This window comes from Zonotrichia albicollis, chromosome 31 (genome assembly GCF_047830755.1).
Source record: "Zonotrichia albicollis isolate bZonAlb1 chromosome 31, bZonAlb1.hap1, whole genome shotgun sequence".
In the NCBI taxonomy this organism is placed as follows: Eukaryota; Metazoa; Chordata; class Aves; order Passeriformes; family Passerellidae; genus Zonotrichia; species Zonotrichia albicollis.
In genome coordinates, this window is record NC_133849.1 from 5,616,356 (window position 1) to 5,634,179 (window position 17,824).

General features: G+C 57.3%; 1 protein-coding gene across 1 annotated transcript; it reads left to right on the plus strand.

Annotated features, from left to right (window-relative positions):
* Positions 1–1,677: 1,677 nt before the first annotated feature.
* Positions 1,678–12,873, plus strand: LOC141725810 (uncharacterized). Its single transcript, XM_074529861.1, has 8 exons — positions 1,678–1,821; positions 2,192–3,196; positions 3,516–4,526; positions 4,966–5,934; positions 6,378–7,385; positions 7,591–8,571; positions 8,982–10,037; positions 10,253–12,873. Exons 1-8 carry the CDS (start codon positions 1,807–1,809, stop codon positions 11,126–11,128), a joined length of 6,921 nt encoding a protein of 2,306 aa, XP_074385962.1. The 5' UTR covers positions 1,678–1,806; the 3' UTR covers positions 11,129–12,873.
* Positions 12,874–17,824: the final 4,951 nt, after the last annotated feature.

A 17,824-nucleotide genomic window follows, 5' to 3' on the forward strand; every position in this document is an offset into this window, starting at 1 on the left:
GGCAGACTCAATGGTCTCAAGCTGGCGGTGCATCTTGAAGATGAAATGCCTGGCTCTTTCACACACGATCACCAAGTGCTCCAGCAGCCCCAGGGCCACCTCTGAGCACTGTTCCCTCCTCACTGGCTGCCTCCTCCTCCTCCTCCTCCTGGGTGGCCGCTACTACCCAGACCTTGGGCACAGCCCCTACCGAGGCCACCTCCTCCCTGTCCAGGGCCACTGGCGGCTGCTGGGCTGTGGCCACCAGGTTGTCCCCAGCTGTCTCCCTGCGGGTAGTCTCATCCTGCAGGTCCCCAGTCTGGGTGGTGGCCTCAGTGGTGGCCACAGTGGCCTGCAGCTCCCAGTGGCATTGGTGGTGACCTCAGTGGTAGCCTCAATAGTGACCTTGTCCTCACAAGGCTCACAGAACTCAGAGGCCCCCAGGCCAGCAGGTACCAACTCTCTCCAAGCAGGAACCACCGACTCTTGCCACGCCCTGGCTGAGGCTCCCACCTTGGCCCAGGTGACCCTGGGGTGGACCCAAGGGTGGCCAGGGCCTGGCTGAGGGAGGGGACATTGCGGTGGCCCAGGGAGGTGACACCATGGTGGTTCAGGGCGTTATGGAGGCTCCAGGCAAAGCTCCTCAGGGACTCTGGGGACACTCTGGGAACACGCGCTGCTGCTCGTCCCTCTGCGGCCCAGTCATGGTGGCCACCACCTTGCCCAGGGTGGCACCACAGCCACCAGAGCCCTGAGCACCTGAGAAGGGGACACCTGAGCAGGGGACAGGGGAGGTGTCAGGGACCTGGTCGCTCTTGTGGCCTCCTGCGGTGGCCCCTGTGCCTTCCCAGTGTCCTCTTTGTCCCCTCCCTGGAGGGCTCTGCTGTCCCCTCTGTTTCTTTGCCACCCTCTGATCACCTCTGCCACCCCTTGCCACCCTCCTGCTGTCCCCTGTGCTACCGTGGGTCCCCTCTCCACCCCTCTGTCACCTCCCCCCTTCCTGCCACACCCTCCTGTCCCCTCTGTCACCCCCATGTTGCCCCACGCTGGTATTGTCACGCCCTGAGCGGCTCCATGGCCACTGGGGAAACTCTGGCAACACTCCGGTGACACTCTGGGGACACTCCAGGTGACAAACACACCCAGGTGACAGTTGGGGACACATGGGAACATGGCACGGCTGGATGGAGGGAGCAGGAAGAGGTGACATCACTGTCCCCTGTGCCTCCCCCCACCTGTGGGGCCGGGGCAGGGTCCTCAATGTCCCCCCAATGTTCCCAAGGGGACCCTGATGTCCCCTGAGTGTCCCCACATGGCCCCGGTGTTGCCCCAATGTCCCCCTCAATGCCCAAGTGCCCCCCTAATGTCCAGCTGGGGACACCAGGGACTCACCAGGGTCCTGTTGGGGACTTTGGGGACACCCCCGTGTCCTTCCCTTGGGGACACCGGGGCCACCCTGATGTCCCCTGTCCCATTTTGGGTCACCACGATGTCCCCGATGTCCCCACAGTGTCCCCAACAGGACCCTGGTGTGTCCCCAGTGTCCCCAACAGGACGCTGGGGGACACTTGAGCCTTGTTGGGGACCCTGAGGGGACATCAGGGTGCCATTGGGGACATTGGGGCGGACACTGTGGACTCTGCCCTGGCCCCATGGGAAGTGGGGAGTGGTTCCTGTTTCCCCTGTGCGGCTGCGCCCCGTTCCTGCGTGTCCCCAACTGCCACCCGGGTGTGTTTGTTACCTGGAGTGTCCCCAGAGTGTCTCTGGAGTGTCCCCAGAGTGTCCCCAAGGCATCCCTGGAGTGTCCCTGGAGTGTCCCCAGCTGCCATGGAGCCCCTCGAGGTGCGACAATCCCGGAGTGGTGAGGGGGGGGGACGACAGAGGGGACACGGGGGTGACAGAGGGGACACGGGGGAGGGTGAAGGGAGACAATGGGGGACTGAGGGGACACGGGGGTGGCAGGAGGGACAGGGGGTCACAAAGGGGACAGGAGGGCATGGGAGGAAGGAGGGAGGTGGTGACAGAGAGGTGAAGTGGGGGGAGAACAGGAGGTGGCAGGGGTGGCACAGGGGTCGGGGAGGGTGACAAAGGGACAGAGGGGACAGCAAAGGGACAGGGAGGGGACAAAGGGGAGCTCAGGAGGGCACAGGGGCCGCTGCAGGAGGCCCTAAGTGCCACCATGTCCCTGACACCTCCACTGTCCTCTCCCCAGCTGTCCCCGGCCCTGCTGCAGCCACAGGACAGCGCTGTGGCCATCCTGGGTGAGCTGCTGGCCACCCTGCCCAGGGAGAATGAAACACTGCCCGAGTCCCCAGGGTGCCTGTACCTGGACGTGGTGAAATTCACCAGGGAGCTCCGGGCCACCCTGTACCGCAATGATGACACCTGGTGGAGCCACAATGTCACTGTGGATGGTGATGACCCTGTCACCTGCCTGAGCCGGGCCCTGGCCACCTACAGGACCACCCCACCTACCACCTGGAGGCGTGTGACACAGGCGGCCTGGGATTGGAAGTGGTCAGTGTCTGGGCTTGTGGACAGCTGGGCTGAGCTGGCCAAGAAAGCCACCAAGCTCCACAATACCTGCAGGGATTTGGCCACCAAGGCGGCCAACAGGGCAGCCACTGCAAATGCCCGGGTCAGGGAGCTGCAGGACGCAGCTGCCCGTGATGGGACAACTCTGGAACAATGGGAGGAACAGGGTCAGGCCCTGGGCAGGGAGGAGGGGGCCGAGGTGGTGGCTGGGCATGGAGCCCAGGTGAGGAGAGAGGCCAGGGTGGCTGCCAGCGAGGCAACAAGGGCCACCATGGAGAGACAGCGCGTGGAGGCGGCCCTGGGGCTGCTGGAGCGCTTGGTGGCCGCGTGTGACGAAGCCACCGCGTTCCCCCGGGAGCTGCAGCGCAGGGTTGGGGACATCGAGGCCGCCCTGAAAGAGACAGATGAGGAGTCCCCTGATATCCCCGAGGACTTGGTGGCCAAGGTGGCCGAGGCCAAGCGGCTGTGGGAGGCGAATGCCCGCCTGGCTATGCGTCAGCTGGTGGGGACACTTCCAAACCACCTCTACTTCTATTTCACTGGTGGTCCCACTGGCCCCAGTGCCTGTGGGGTGGCCGAGCGGTGCCAAAGAGCCACCGAGGACATCCCAAGGCTCCTTCGACCCCCAGAGCATCCCCAGAGCCTCCCCACGGTGTCCCCAGTGAGCATGGAGCTCCAGCAGGTGAGATGGAGGGAGGGGGGCGGGAGGATGATAAGGGGTTGTAAAGGGAACAGGAGGGAGTGACAGGAAGGGAGGTGGTGGCACAGGGGGGTGGGGGCAGTGAGGGATGGGGTGTACACGGGGGGAAGGGGACACGGGGGTGGCAGAGGGAACAGCAGGAGGTGGGAGGGGCCATGGGGGGAGAGGCAGGGGGCGACAGAGGAAACAAGAGGCTGACAAGGGCTAGAGGAGACAAATGGGACCTCGCAGGCAGTGGGGGCCAGTCCAGGAGGCTGTAAGTGCCACCAGGTCCCTGACACCTCCCCTGTCCCCTCCCCAGCTGTCCCCGGCCCTGCTGCAGCCACAGGTCACCGTGGTGGCCATCCTGGGTGAGCTGCTGGCCACCCTGCCCAGGCTGGACGAAGAGATGCTGTTGCTCAGGTATTCAGTGAGACTGTACCGGCGCCTGGAGGACTTCACGAGGAACATCCGGGTCACCCTGTACTGGACTGAGGGCACCTGGTGGAGCTGCAATGTCACCTCCGATAATGATGGCCCTATCACATCCCTGAGCCAGGCCCTGGCCACCTACAAGAGCACCCCAGGGATCACCTGGGATGATGTGACAATGGCAGCCAGGAAGTGGCAGAGGTCGGTGCATGTGCTCGTGGACAGGTGGGCCAAGCTGGCCAGGGCAGCCACTGAGCTCCGCAGCACCTGCAGTGATTTGGCCACCCAGGCGGCCGACAGGGCAGCCACAGCCACTACCTGGGCCAGGGAGCTGCAGGCCAAGGCTGCCCGTGATGGGACAGCTCAGGAAAACATGGCAGAGCTGGGTCAGGCCCTGGGCAGGGAGGAGGGGGCTGAGGTGGTGGCCGGGCATGAAGCCCAAATGAGGAGAGAGGCCGTGGTGGCTGCCAGTGAGGCAACAAGGGCCACCATGGTGAGACAGCGGCTGGAGGCCACCCTGGAGCTGCTGGAGCGCTTGGTGGCCGCATGTGACGAAGCCACCGCGTTCCCCCGGGAGCTGCAGTGGCGGCTCAGGGACACCGAGAGCACCCTGGAGGGCACAAATGAGGCTTCCCCCGATATCCTCGAGGCCTTGGTGGCAAAGTTGGCCATGGCCGAGCGGCTGTGGGAGGCCAACAACCGCCTGGCCAAGGATCACCTGCTGGGGACACTTCAAGACATCATCGCCGTCTATTTCACCAGTGGTCCCACCAGACCCAGGGCCTGTGAGGTGGCTGAGCAGTGCCAAAGAGTCATTGAGGACATCCCAAGGCTCCTTCAACCCCCGGAGTATCCCCAAGGTGTCCCCAAGGTGTTCCCAGTGTGCATGGAGCTCCAAGAGGTGCGACAGAGGGATGGGGGGAGAGGGGGACAGAGGGGACACTAGGGGGGAAGGAGGCAATAGGTGATGGGGCTGACATGGGGAATGGTGCGAGGGGCCAGGGGGTCACAAAGAGGGCAGGAGGGAGTAGATTGAAGGGGGGAGGTGACAGAGAGGAAGAGGGGAAAGGGGGGAAGGGGGGAAGGGGGCAGTGGAGGATGGAGGGAATACGGTGGGAAGGGGGCACGGGCGCTGGCAAAAGGGACAGCAGTGGGAGCAGGGGGATGGCAGAGGGGCAGGGGGTGCGAGGGGCTATGAGGGAAGGGGCAGTGGGGGCCAGAGGGAAAAAGAGGCTGACAAAGTGACAGAGGGGACAAAGGGACCCCTCAGGGGCCAGGGACCACCCCAGGAGGCCATAGGTGTCACCAGGTCCCTGACACCTCCCCTGTCCCCTCCCCAGCTGTCCCCAGCCCTGCTGCAGCCACAGGTCACCGTGGTGGCCACCCTGGGCGAGCTGCTGGACACCCTGCCCAGGCGGGATGAGATTCTGCTGCCCGTGTCTGCATTGCACCTGTACTGGGACCTGGTAGACTTCACCAGGGACCTCCGGGTCACCCTGTACTGCGTTGATGACACCTGGTGGCGCTGCAATGTCACCTCCAATGATAAGAATCCCGACACCACCCTCAGCCAGGCCCTGGAAGCCTGGGGGAGCAGCCCAGGGATCACCTGGAATGATGTGACAATGGCCACCAGTGAGTGGCAGGGGATGGTGTCTGTGCTTGTGGACAGGTGGACCCGGCTGGCCAGGGCAGCCACCAAGCTCCACAACACCTGCATAGACGTGGCCACTGAGGCGGCCGACAGGGTGGGCACCGCCAGAGAGCGGCAGGATGAGGCTGCCATTTTTGTACGAGATCAGGAAAACATGTTGGAGCTGGGTCAGGCCCTGGGCAAGGAGGAGGGGGCCGAGGAGGAGGACTGGTATGAAGCCCAGAAGAGGAGAGAGGCCATGGAGGCTGCCAGCGAGGCAAGAAGGGCCGCCATGGTGAGAGAGCGGGTGGAGGCGTCCCTGTGGCTGCTGGAGCGCTTGGTGGCCGCGTGTGACGAAGCCACCGCGTTCCCCCGGGAGCTGCAGCGCAGGGTTGGGGACATTGAGGCTGCCCTGAAGGGGACAAATGAGGCATCCCCCAATGTCCCCGAGGACTTGGTGGCCAAGGTGGCCGAGGCCGAGCGACTGTGGGAGGCCAACGCCCGCCTGGCCAAGGATCACCTGCTGGGGGCAGCTCCAGACATCATCAAGTTCTTGTTCAATGGTGGTCTCAACAGCCCCTGTGAGGTGGCCGAGCAGTGCCAAAGAGCCATCGAGGATATCCCAAGGCTTGTTCAACCCCCGGAGCATCCCCAGAGCGTCCCCAGGGTTTCCCCGGTGAGCATGGAGGTCCAAGAGGTGCCACTGGGGGAGGGGGGACAGGATCTGGGGGAGGAGAGGGGGACTGAGGGGACACTGAGGGGGAAGGGGCAATTATTGGGGATGGAGGGATACATGGGGATGGAGGGAGGGGACAGGAGGGAGTGGCAGGAAGGGGGGAGGTGACAGATGAGTGGAGGGAAAAGGCGGTAAGGGGGCAGAGGGGGATGGGATGTACACGGTGGGGAGGTGACATGGAAGGTTGGTGGGTGTGGCAGAGGAGGCAGCATGGGATGGCAGTGGGTGGGAGGGGCTACGAGGGGAGGGGCAAGGGGTGGCAGAGGGAATAAGGGGCTGACAAAGGGATGGAGGGGACAAAAATGACCCCTTGGTGGGGACGGCCACCCCAGCAGGACCTAAGTGCCACCAGATCCGTGACACCTCCCCTGTCCCCTCCCCAGCTGTCCCTGGCCCTGCTGCAGGCACAGGTCACCGTGGTGGCCACCCTGGGAGAGCTGCTGGCCACCCTGCCCAGGCGGGACGAGGAGATGATGCTGCTGCTGATGCCACCAGGGTGCCTGCACGAGGACCTGGGAGAATTCACCTATGAGCTCTTGGAAACCATGGGGTGCACTGAGTGTCTCTGGTACCACTGCAAGCACCCTGACAGAATTGGTGACCCTGTCACCTCCCTGAGCCGGGCCCTGGCTGCCTACAAGAGCACCCCATGGACCACCTGGTTTAATGTGAGGATGGCAGCCCCCGACTGGCAGTGGTTGGTATCTCTGCCTGTGGACAGCTGGACCAAGCTGGCCAGCAAGGCCAAGAAGATCTGCAATGCCTGCAAGAAGGTGGCCATTGAGGCAGCCTCTGAGGAGGCCGCCGCCAGCGCCCGAGCGAAGAAGCTGCAGGACAAGGCTGCCCGTTATGGGACCTCTCAGGAAAACATGGGGGAGCTGGGTCAGGCCCTGGGCAGGGAGGAGGGGGCCAAGGTGGTGGCCGGGGGTGAAGCCCAGGTGACGAGATTGGCCAGGGTGGCTGCCACCCAGGCAACCAGGGCCGCCAGGAAGAGAGAGCGGCTGGAGGCGTCCCTGGGGCTGCTGGAGCGCTTGGTGGCCGCGTGTGACGAAGCCACCAAGTTCCACCAGGAGCTGCAGCAAAGGGCTGGGGACATCAAGGCTGCCCTGAAGGGGACAAATGAGGCATCCCCCGAGGTCCCCAAGGACTTGGTGGCCAAGGTGGCCGAGGTCGAGTGGCTGTGGGAGGCCAACACACACCTGGCCATGGGTCACCTGAAGGGGGCAGTTGGAGACATCTGGAAGTTCTATTTCGATGGTGGTCGCGATAGCCCCACTGGGGTGGCCGAGAGGTGCCAAAGAGCCATCAAGGACATCCCAAGGCTCCTTCGACCCCGACCACGTCCCCAAGGTGTCCCCAAGGTGTCCCCAGTGAGCAGGGAGCTCCAAGAGGTGTGACAGAGTGGGGAAGGGGGTTGGGGGAGAGGGGGGGAAGAGGGGAATGGGAGGGACACAGAGGGTGGAGGGTGGTGGCAGAGGGGCCAAGAGGCTGACAGAGGGATGGAGGGAATAAAGGAGACCCCTTGGGGGCTGGGGGCCAACCCAGGAGGCCGCAAGTGCCACCAGGTCCCTGACACCTCCCCTGTTCCCTCCACAGCTGTCTCTGGTCCTGCTGCAGCCACAGGTCACCGTGGTGGCCACCCTGGGCGAGCTCCTGGACACCCTACCCAGGGTGGACGAGGAGATGCTGGTATTCATGTCCCCAGGGTGCCCGTACTGGGTTCTGGAGGAACTCACCAATGAGCTCTGGGCCACTATGAATGGAATTGATGACACCAGGAGGCACCACAATGTCACCTCCAGTGATGATGACCCTGTCACCTCCCTGAGCCAGGCTCTGGCCGCCTACAAGAGCACCCCATGGACATCCCGGAAGCGTGTGACAATGGCGGCCAGCGAGTGGCGGGGGTCTGTGGCCGCGCTTGTGAAAAGCTGGGCCCAGGTGACCAGGAAGGCCACCAAGCTCCATGACACCTGCAAGAAGGTGGCCTCTGAAGCGGCCAAAAGAGCAGCCACCACCACCACCTGGGCCAGGGAGCTGCAGGACGAGTCTGCCCATGATGGGACAGCTCAGGAAAACGTGGGGGAGCTGAGTCAGGCCCTGGGCAGGGAGGGCAAAGTGAGGAGAGACGCCATGGTGGCTGCCAGCCAGGCAACAAGGGCCACCATGGTGAAACAGCTGATGGAGGCGGCCCTGGGGCCTCTGCAGCGCTTGGTGGCCGCGTGTGACGAAGCCACCGTGTTCCCCCACGTGCTGCAGCGCAGGGTTGGGGACATCGAGGCCAGCCTGAAGGGGACAAATGAGGTGTCCTCCAAAGTCCCTGAGGATTTTGTGGTCAAGGTGGCCGAGGCCGAGAGGCTGTGGGAGGCCAATGCCCGCCTGGCCAAACATCACCTCCTGGGGACACTTCAAGACATCATCGACTTCTATTTCACTGGTGGTCCCACTGGCCCCAGTGACTGTGCGGTGGCCGAGCGGTGCCAAAAAGCCACTGAGGACATCCCAAGGCTCCTTCGACCCCCAGAGAGTATCCAAAACATTCCCAAGGTGTCCCCAATGAGCATGGAGCTCCAAGAGGTGTGACGGGGGTGGGGGAGAGAGAGACGGAGGGGACACTGGGGTGGAAGGGGGGCAATGGGGGAATGGGGGGGACACAGGAAGAATGGTGGGAGGGGACAGGGGGTCACAAAGGGGACAGGAGGGAGTGGCAGGAAGGGGGGAGGTGACAGAGGGGTGGAGGGGAAAGGGGGGGATGAGGGGACACGTGGGGGGAGAGGGCACATGGGGGCTGGGGGGAGGGGCAGAGTGGACAGCAATGGGAGCACTGGGTGGAACGGGCTATGAGGAGATAGACAGGGGGTGACAGAGGGAACCAGAGGCTGACAAAGGGACGGAGAGGACAAAAGGGACACCTCAGTGGATGGGGAACACCCCAGGAGGCCGTAAGTGCCACCAGGTCCCTGACACCTCCCCTGTCCCCTCCCCAGCTGCCCCTGGCCCTGCTGCAGCCACAGGTCACCGTGGTGGCCATCCTGGGTGAGCTGCTGGCCACCCTGCCCAGGCGGGATGAGGAGATGCTGCCCGTGTCCACAGTGAGACTGTACTGGGACCTGGTGGACTTCACTGATAACCTCCGCATCACCCTGTACTGCACAGATGACACCTGGTGGCACCGCAATGTCACCTACAATGATGATGAACCTCCCACCTACAATGATGATGACCCTCCCACCTACAATGATGGTGACCCTCTCACCTCCCTGAGCCAGGCCCTGGCTGCCTGGGAGAGCACCGAATGGACCACTTGGGACCGTGTGACAATGGTGGCCAGCAAGTGGCAGGGGTCGGTATCTGTGCTTGTGGACAGGTGGGCCCAGCTGGCCAGCAGGGCCACCAAGCTCCACAACACCTGCAAGGTGGTGGCCACTGAGGCAGCCAACAGGGTGACCACAGCCACCGCGCGGGCCTGGGAGCTGCAGGATGTGGCTGCCTGTTATGGGACAGCTCAGGAAAACATGGTGGAGCAGGGTCAGGCCCTGGGCAGGGAGGAGGGGGCAGAGGTGGTGGCCGGGCATGGAGCCCAGGTGAGGAGAGAGGCCATGGTGGCTGCCAGCAAGGCAACAAGGGCCACCATGGTGAGACAGCGGCTGGAGGCGGCCCTGTGGCTGCTGAAGCGCTTGGTGGCCGCGTGTGACAAAGCCACTGCGTTCCCCCGGGAGCTGCAGCGCCTGCTCGGGGACATCGAGGCTGCCATGAAAACGATAAATTGGGCATCCCCTGGTCTCCCTGAGGGCTCGGTGGCCAAGGTGGTCGAGGCTGAGCGGCTGTGGGAGGCCAATGCTCGCCTGGCCAAGGGTCACCTGGTGGGGGCAGTTCCAGATGCCATCAATTTCTTGTTCACTGGTGGTCCCACCAGCCCCAGTGCCAGTGGGGTGGCCGAGTGGTGCAAAAGAGCCACCAAGGACATCCCAAGGCTCCTTCAACCCCCAGACTGTCCTCAGAGCATCCCAAAGGTGTCCCCAGTGAGCACGGAGCTCCACGAGGTGCGATGGGGAGGTGGGGGAGAGAGTGGGACAGAAGTGACACTGCAGGAGGGGGGGGACAATGCAGGGACAGGGGGGCTGGTGGGGGGTGGCAGCGGGGACAAGAGGCTGATAAAGGGATGGAGGGGCAAAGGGCACCCCTTGGGGGCAGGGGGCCTATCCAGGAGGCCACTACTGCCACCAGGTCCCTGACACCTCCCCTGTCTCCTCCCCAGGTGTCCCCTCCGCAGCTGCTGGTGATGGTGGACGTGGTGGCCATCCTGGGTGAGGTGGCGGCCACCATGACCGGGCCACACAGGGCCACCTGCCTACACAATTCCCAAGACTCCCTGCATGAAGACGTGAAGAACTTCATCCGGAGCCTCCGTAATATCCTGAACCACGGTGGTGTCACCTCTCGGGGTCATCCTGTGGTCCCCTCCCTGGGCCGAGCCCTGGCCACCCTCAGGGCAACCCCTGGCACCACCTGGGCCTGTATGAGATTTGCAGCCAAGGCACGGTGGGAGTTGGTGGCCAAGCTTGTGGACAGCTGGGACCAGCTGGCCAGAGAGGCCACCAAGCTCCGAGATGACTGCGGGAAGGTGGTCACGGCCCGGCAGCTGATGGTGGCCCTGATCAGGGAGGACGTAACCTGGGAAATGGCCCCGCATGATTCCCAGGTGGCCGCAGCCACCAATGAGGCCATGGGAGAAGCTGGGGTAGCCACCAGGTGGCCAATGGTGGCCACCAGGTGGGGACATTGGGCAGTGGTGGCCCTGGAGCCACTGCAGCGCTTGGTGGCCGCGTGTGACAGAGTCACCTTGTTCTACTGGAACATGGAGGGGCAGCTCAGGGATATTGAGAACATCCTGAAGGGGACAAACGATGTCCCCCAGTCCAAGCTGGATGAAGTGGCCGAATTTGAACGACTGTGGCGTGCCAGCACCCGCCTGGCCAAGGATCACCTGCTGGGGATACTTGAGCTCATTGACAACATCCTCTTGAGTCCCTCTGCTCGCCAAGGTGTCTCCAGTGACCCCGGCAGCTGCGCGGTGGCCGAGCGGTGCCAAAAGGCCATCGAGGACATCCCAAGGCTGCTGCAGGGACAGTGATGTCACCGCTGTGACTTCATCAGGGGACTGATATCACTGGGGAGACTTGTGGACACTTGGGTGCCATCAGCTCCTCGTGTCACCAAGAGCTCCTCCAGTGCCACCAGTTCCTCAAGTGCCACCAGCTCCTCGTGTCAGCAAGAGCCCCTCAAGTGCCACCTGCCTGGGGCAGAACTGGTGCCTCTGGGCTGCTGGTAGTGCCATGTCCCTGGTGCTACCTCTGCAGTGTCCCCATGTCCCTGCAGAGGGAACACGAGGGGTGGCAGAGGGGACACAGGGGTGGCAGGAGAGGACAGGGGGTCACAAAGTGACAGAGGGGACAGCAGAGCCCTCCAGGGCAAGTGCCACCAGGTCCCTCACACCTCTCCTGTCCCCTCCCCAGGTGTCCCCTCCACAGCTGCAGGCGCTGGTGGCCGTGGTGGCCACCCTGGGTGAGGTGGTGGCCACCCAGTCAGGGCCACACAGGGGCAAGTTCTGACACAAGTCCCCAAACTCCCTGCATGAGGACCTGGGGAGCTTCACCCGGAGCCTCCGTAGCACCCTGAACCACAGCAGTGTCACCTCCCTGGGCCACTCCTGTGTCCCCTCCCTGGGCCAGGCCCTGGCCACCCTCGGGGCCATCCCTGGGGCCACCTGGGCCGATGTGAGAGCCGCGGGCAGCGCCTGGCGGGAGTTGGTGGCTGCGCGCGAGGAGAGATGGAAACAGCTGGTCCAGGAGATCACCAAGCTCCGTGATGCCTGCGAGGACGCGGCGCTCGCCTGGGCTGGGGACCCGCAGGACAAGGCCACCCCCAGGGATCATAACTGACAATTTAATAATTGGCTTCTGCAATTCTGCCTTGGTTTCTGCAATTCTGCATTGACTGCTGCAGCTCTACATTGGCTGCTGCAATTCTGCATTGGCTTTTGCCAAAAAACACTTTCAGAAGAATTTTGCTCTGGTACTGGATTATTGATTATTGATAATTCCTTGTAGTTGCTTGCTGGTACAATATAATAGATCAGTTTACCTGTGCACAGCATTACCGATTTAATGTTGGAGTAATAAATCAATATATCAATAGGTATTAAAAAATTAAAAATCGACAAATATAAAAAATAGACAAATAATCAATGTTAAATACAGTCTATGCAATGTTCAAATGCTTTTGTGGAACTGACTCAGGTGTAAAACAATTCCTTTGTTTCTCACACCTCTGCCCAGCCTCTCCTGGTGATGATAACAGTGAACAAGCCTGATAAGAATGTATGAATTTACCAGGGGCTGTGAAATAACAGGAGGGAATCAGGAGAAGAAATCAAATATATTGACCTAATCTACGGCATGTCCTTCAGACAAGTCAGAGATTCAAACCAAACAAGAGTTCCTGGAACATCCAAACCACTTGGGAATGTTTCAATGATGTCTGAACTCAGGAATGTGTTTGTAGCCCAGCGGTGGAACCGGATCTGGAGAACGATGGGTTAAGTTAGGGGGGAGTTCTTTGGCCAAGTGCTAAAATCCTTTTATAACCCCGATTAAACATTTACACTTTTCAAGGAGTGAACTTTGTTTCTCACACCCGGCTGTGGTTTGGGGGCCCCCCCGCTGCTGAGCACTGACCCCGCCCCGGGTGTCGCTGGAACCCCCAAAAACCGCAGCCACCACCAGCCCTTGTTGGGAGTTGGGTTTTTCTGTTCTTTCCTTGTTTCTTGTGCATTTTTTCCCATGGAGTTGCTGAGAGGCGCTGATGGCTGAGTGCTTGAGAAGGCGGGCAGGGGGAACTCCTCTGGTTTTTGGGAGTTTCTCTGGGAGGGGGGCACAGAGACAGCGGGAGAATGGGGAGCAGGGGTTGGGGGCAGCCTCTCTCTGTCACTCTTTGGCATCGGAGGAGGGCGGCCAGGCTGTCCCTGCAGAGAGAATTCACTGGCACCGCTGGAGCTCAGCCCTGAGGGACCGATCACCGTCTGCTCGTGTGCCCTGGGAATCCTCAAACTCGTGTGTCCCAGGAATCCTGAATTTTGTTTTTTTGGGGAATCCTGAATTTCGTGTACTCTGGGAATCCTGAATTCCGTGTGCCCTGGGAATCCTGAATTTCGTGTGCTAACAGTACATGCTAAACTATCTATCAACTATATACAACCCTTTCTAACCTATTTTTCACAATTTCCCCCTCTAACTATTTGATCCAGCCTGCACCAACCTTTTATAATTCAACTTCTACTTTTCTCAGTTTCCTGCACTGTTCAAGCACATCTCTGGCATTCTGATCCCTCTGCTCTTTCATTAACATGACTTTTTCACCATTTTTCCCTTCCACGTTCCCTTGCACCATGATGCTGCTGTGGACAATGCTGGTCACTATCCGGACTAGACATGGAATTGCGCCAAATTTCACAGGAGCACAAACACAGACACAAGCACAAGCTCTGTGTCTCTGTCCCGGGGCAGGGGAAGAGCTGCCCGCTGCTTCTCAGCGTTCTTCTCCCCTTCTCTCTTGCCAAAGCCTTCACTTCCCTTCTCTGTCCCAAGCTCTCACCTCCCTCACGCGGCCGCACGGCTTCCCCTGCCCCGCTCAGCCCGCAGCTGAGCAGGAGAGCTCTGACTTCTCTCACAGAGCAGAACTGAAAGAGCTTCCCCTGAGAGTTCTCTGCTTTTAACCCCCTGCGCTCTCAGAAGCGTGTCCATATCCTCTGTAGCCACACCAAATACCAGAATTCCAATCTCAACACTTATTAGTTTAAACACCAAACTCTCAAAAATCTCACTTCCTTTTCAAACCAAAACAATCCCAGAAATTAGAATCTTGATTTATGTTTCCAATACTTGGATAGGCTTTCTATTGTCCAGAATGGGTTGATACAATCTCCAGAGCATTCAATAATTTTTTCTTTTTCACTGTATGCACATCAGCTTCCAGTTTTTTCTAATGGTCAATATGAATGGGGAGTTTCTGGGATCCACCGTGTGTGTGTGTGTCATTTGGTACCAGAAATCTTTTACATGGCATTTCTCCCACTTCAATAGGATACATTTTCTCTTTTCTTGATCATCACTCTTCCCCTGTTACGGTTGATTTTATCTCCCGCTCTCCTTCCCTTGTTTTGGGTACTACCATATTTTTTCTTTCTGTCATCCATTTAAAAATATCTTCAGGACCTAAACTAATACTGTCAGTTTGTGCCATGGTCAAATTTTACTTAAGTGTGTCCCCTCACACACCCAACCATCAGTCTAGTTGAATTATTTTGTAATTTTTTCCACCATATCAACAAAAAGATTCTTTCCATCTATCTGTCCTTGTCTATCCCTTTCTCTTTTCCGTTGCACTTCTTTCTCTTTGAATATATCCTCTAAGTTGGTTTCACTTTCTTTTTCCAAACACACCCATCTTTCTTTCACAGTGCACTCTGCTGACATCTTCTGGCTGGGGTTTGCAATGTTTTTAGCCAGCTGAGAAAAATGCTTATTTTATGATTGGCTTTTTGCAAATACCAAAATGAATATGATATCTGTTATGTTAAAAAGTGACTGTATAAATTTTTTAAAGTGTGGTAAATACAGTTTTAGCTTATAATTGAGTGTTTAAATAGAAACTATGTATGCTGGATGTTTTTTAAAGAAAGGAATGAGGTACTCACAGCAGATAACAGCCACAGGACACATAAATCTTTCAGAAAAAAAGAATTTATTGCTCTCTTATTGGAAGAAACAAACTTCGTCCCGCCTCGCTCAGCCATGAAGTCGGGATTCAGAGGAAGAAGTTGACACTGACCAGACAGAATCCTGTGTTTGAATGGAATTGATGCATTGTGTATGAAGTGTATGAATATGCAACAGGCTATTGCTTTTAAGGGTTAATCCTCTGTCAGCGTTTGTCCTTGTTGGGCTTATTTTCCCCAGCAAAAGGTACCCAGACTGTCTATAACTCTTTGTATTTATTTTCTTGTATTGTGCTAATACCAATTGTCCAAATTTTATTACTTGAATTATATTACTATGTTTATAACCATTTTATTACTATTAAACTTTTAAAATTCCAAAAACAAGTGATTGGTGTTTTTCACAATAATTATGAGAGTATGATCAACGGCCCCATGCAGGCTCATGTCTCTGCCGTGGTCAAGGAACTCAAAGAGGAGATGAGGAGGATGAGGGAGGAGGTGAGGAAGATCAATGCAGCACCCGTGCGAGTCACAGGCCCCACAGTCAGAGCCCAACGTCGCCCAGCCAGACAGAGAGGGTGCACCCCACGGGCTGACCTGTGGTTCTGTCTGTGTGACCATGGGGGAGACACGGGAAGGTGGGATGGGAAACCCACTTGTGTTGGGAAGGATGAAAGTTTGACAAGAAAGTCTCACAGGTGTGTGAGCTGGGCAGAAAGATTTTTGAATGTGGAATGTGAAGAAGGAATAGAGATGGAAGCAAGTTTTGATATAGAAAAAAAGAATTGCTGAGCCAGTCTTACTGGATAACCAAGGAGGAAAAGGGTGTGTTAGTTAGAAGGGGGTTTTATGGCTTAGAGCAAAGGATAAACCCACCCCAAACAAGATGTTTTTACCAAGCAGAAAGATGGCACAAGCAAACAAGCCTGCCTATGGTGCAAACAGAAACAAGGTCTCAGAATTTTCCACTGAAGGAAAACTGAAAAACATTTTCTAACTTAAAATGTAATGTACTAACTTTTAGTGATTGGAGAACAGTAACATGAATATGGTAATTATAGCAGTTATGGTAGGCTATAGGTAAAAGTTAAGGTATAGATTGGTTCTGCTGTATTGAGATGCTCAGCAAAGAAAAGTATATAATGCATTGTAACCAAAATTGAAGGGTCTGCAGGCCTGCCTGCAGCTGGAGCTGACAGCTGTAGACACAGGCTCTGTCACCCATGTCCCTGGACTGCTGTAACACCTTGGATGTAATAAACTGCATTTTGAAGCGCTGCCTGGAACCCCACATCCCTCATTTCAGCTCTTACGGTGGCGCCCAACATGGGGCGGCATTACTGAGAGCCTGACTGAGGGATGTGGGTCTCCAGGCCTGCCTGCAGCTGAATCTGACAGCTGTAGGCACAGGCTCGGTCACCCACTACCCTGGACTGCTGTAACTCTTGGATGTAATAAACTGCATTTTTAAGAGCTGCCTGCAGTCCCACATCCCTCATTTAGGCTCTTACACCCCCTCATCCACATCTGAGACAGAAAGGTCCCCCTGGGAACTCTGAGAGCTAGAGACCTCCACCAAATCACGTCAAACTTTTTCCACTGCACCAGCAGTGATCCCACGTCTATTGTGCCATCATCAGAAGCGCTTGGCCTTCCATGAGAGACCACGCCTCCCTAGAGAATGCCTCTACAGGGCTGGAGAAAAACCGTTGCTCTCTGGAACACGGAAATAATCTTTCAAAATCACTCCAGGAAACGGAAACCCGTTTCCGTTCCAGGAGACCCTTTCAGAGGTCCAAAACCAGAGAATCCTCCATGAAACCCGCAGGATTTGCCGTTATCTCAAGAGCTGCAGGCAAAGTGCCAAAGGGCTCACAGTCACCATGCCAAAACTGGGAGGGAGTGTAAAACGATATGACCTCACCCACTGCAGTCAGCAGACCACGTGCCTCCAGCCCAGGCTGCAGAACATTTCTGCGGTCACCAGATGTCCCTATAAGACATTAAATAACACGTCATGGAAATGCAGCTCTCCCAAGGTAAAAACGAGCAATTTTAATTTCTGACTCCAACATTTACAGATTTCCAAAAGTGACCCCTGCATTAGAGCTTGAAAGTGCCACATCCTCAATGACACTGGACAAACCAACAGTCCATCAAATTTCTCCTCCTCCTTCAAAGAATGCAAAACAATCAGTTATTTACATAAAGTGTGTGAGAAAGTTCGTTACAAGAATGTAAACATCAAAAGGCTCAGAAAAGCTTAAAAAATTCGGGTGACAGTGCAATGTTTTTTCCTTTTCTTCTGTTTCTGAGCCCATCAGTGCCTTGCCCCATGACTCAGAGATAACTCCCTCCAGGAGCCATTTCTGTTGGATGGGCAATCAAGGACCAATCATGACTCAGAACGATATCAGCCCATTGAGAGATGCTCCACCCAGGGGGGAGGAGCTCAGCATCCCCACCTGGATACAATCTGGGCTTTGGGACAGAACAGGCAGCCCTTACCCACTGGTTTCCAGAGGACAAGAGCTGCCAGATCTTTTCTATGGGATCCCCACTTCAACAAGACCATTTCATCTGGTCTGCTGCCACCACCCTAGCCAGCAGGGTGTCAGGTTGTGTTCTGACTCTGTCAGTGGTGTCATTTTTTATTATTGCATGTCTTTTGGGTTTTTTCCCCCTTTTCCTAACAAATTGTATTTCTTACTTGGAGTATCTCACTGGTTTTGCTTTCAAACCAGAACATAATTTTGGTGCCAAACGTGGGGCACCAAGATTTTTGCTCAAGGACATGATTCTGCTTGGTGGGTAATGTAGAAGGATGGGGAAACCCCGTGTGCACCACAAGGAGACCCATTTTAAGTGAGATCTGTTGTAAGGTTTCATTTGATATTTTATATATATCTCTATCTATATATCTATACATCTATATATTTTTATATACTTTATTATGTACATTATGCATTTATATATCTTTTTCTTTTCTATTTCATGTACTTTCGGTTTTTTCCTTTTTCCTAATAAATGGTACCTCTGACTTGGAGTCTC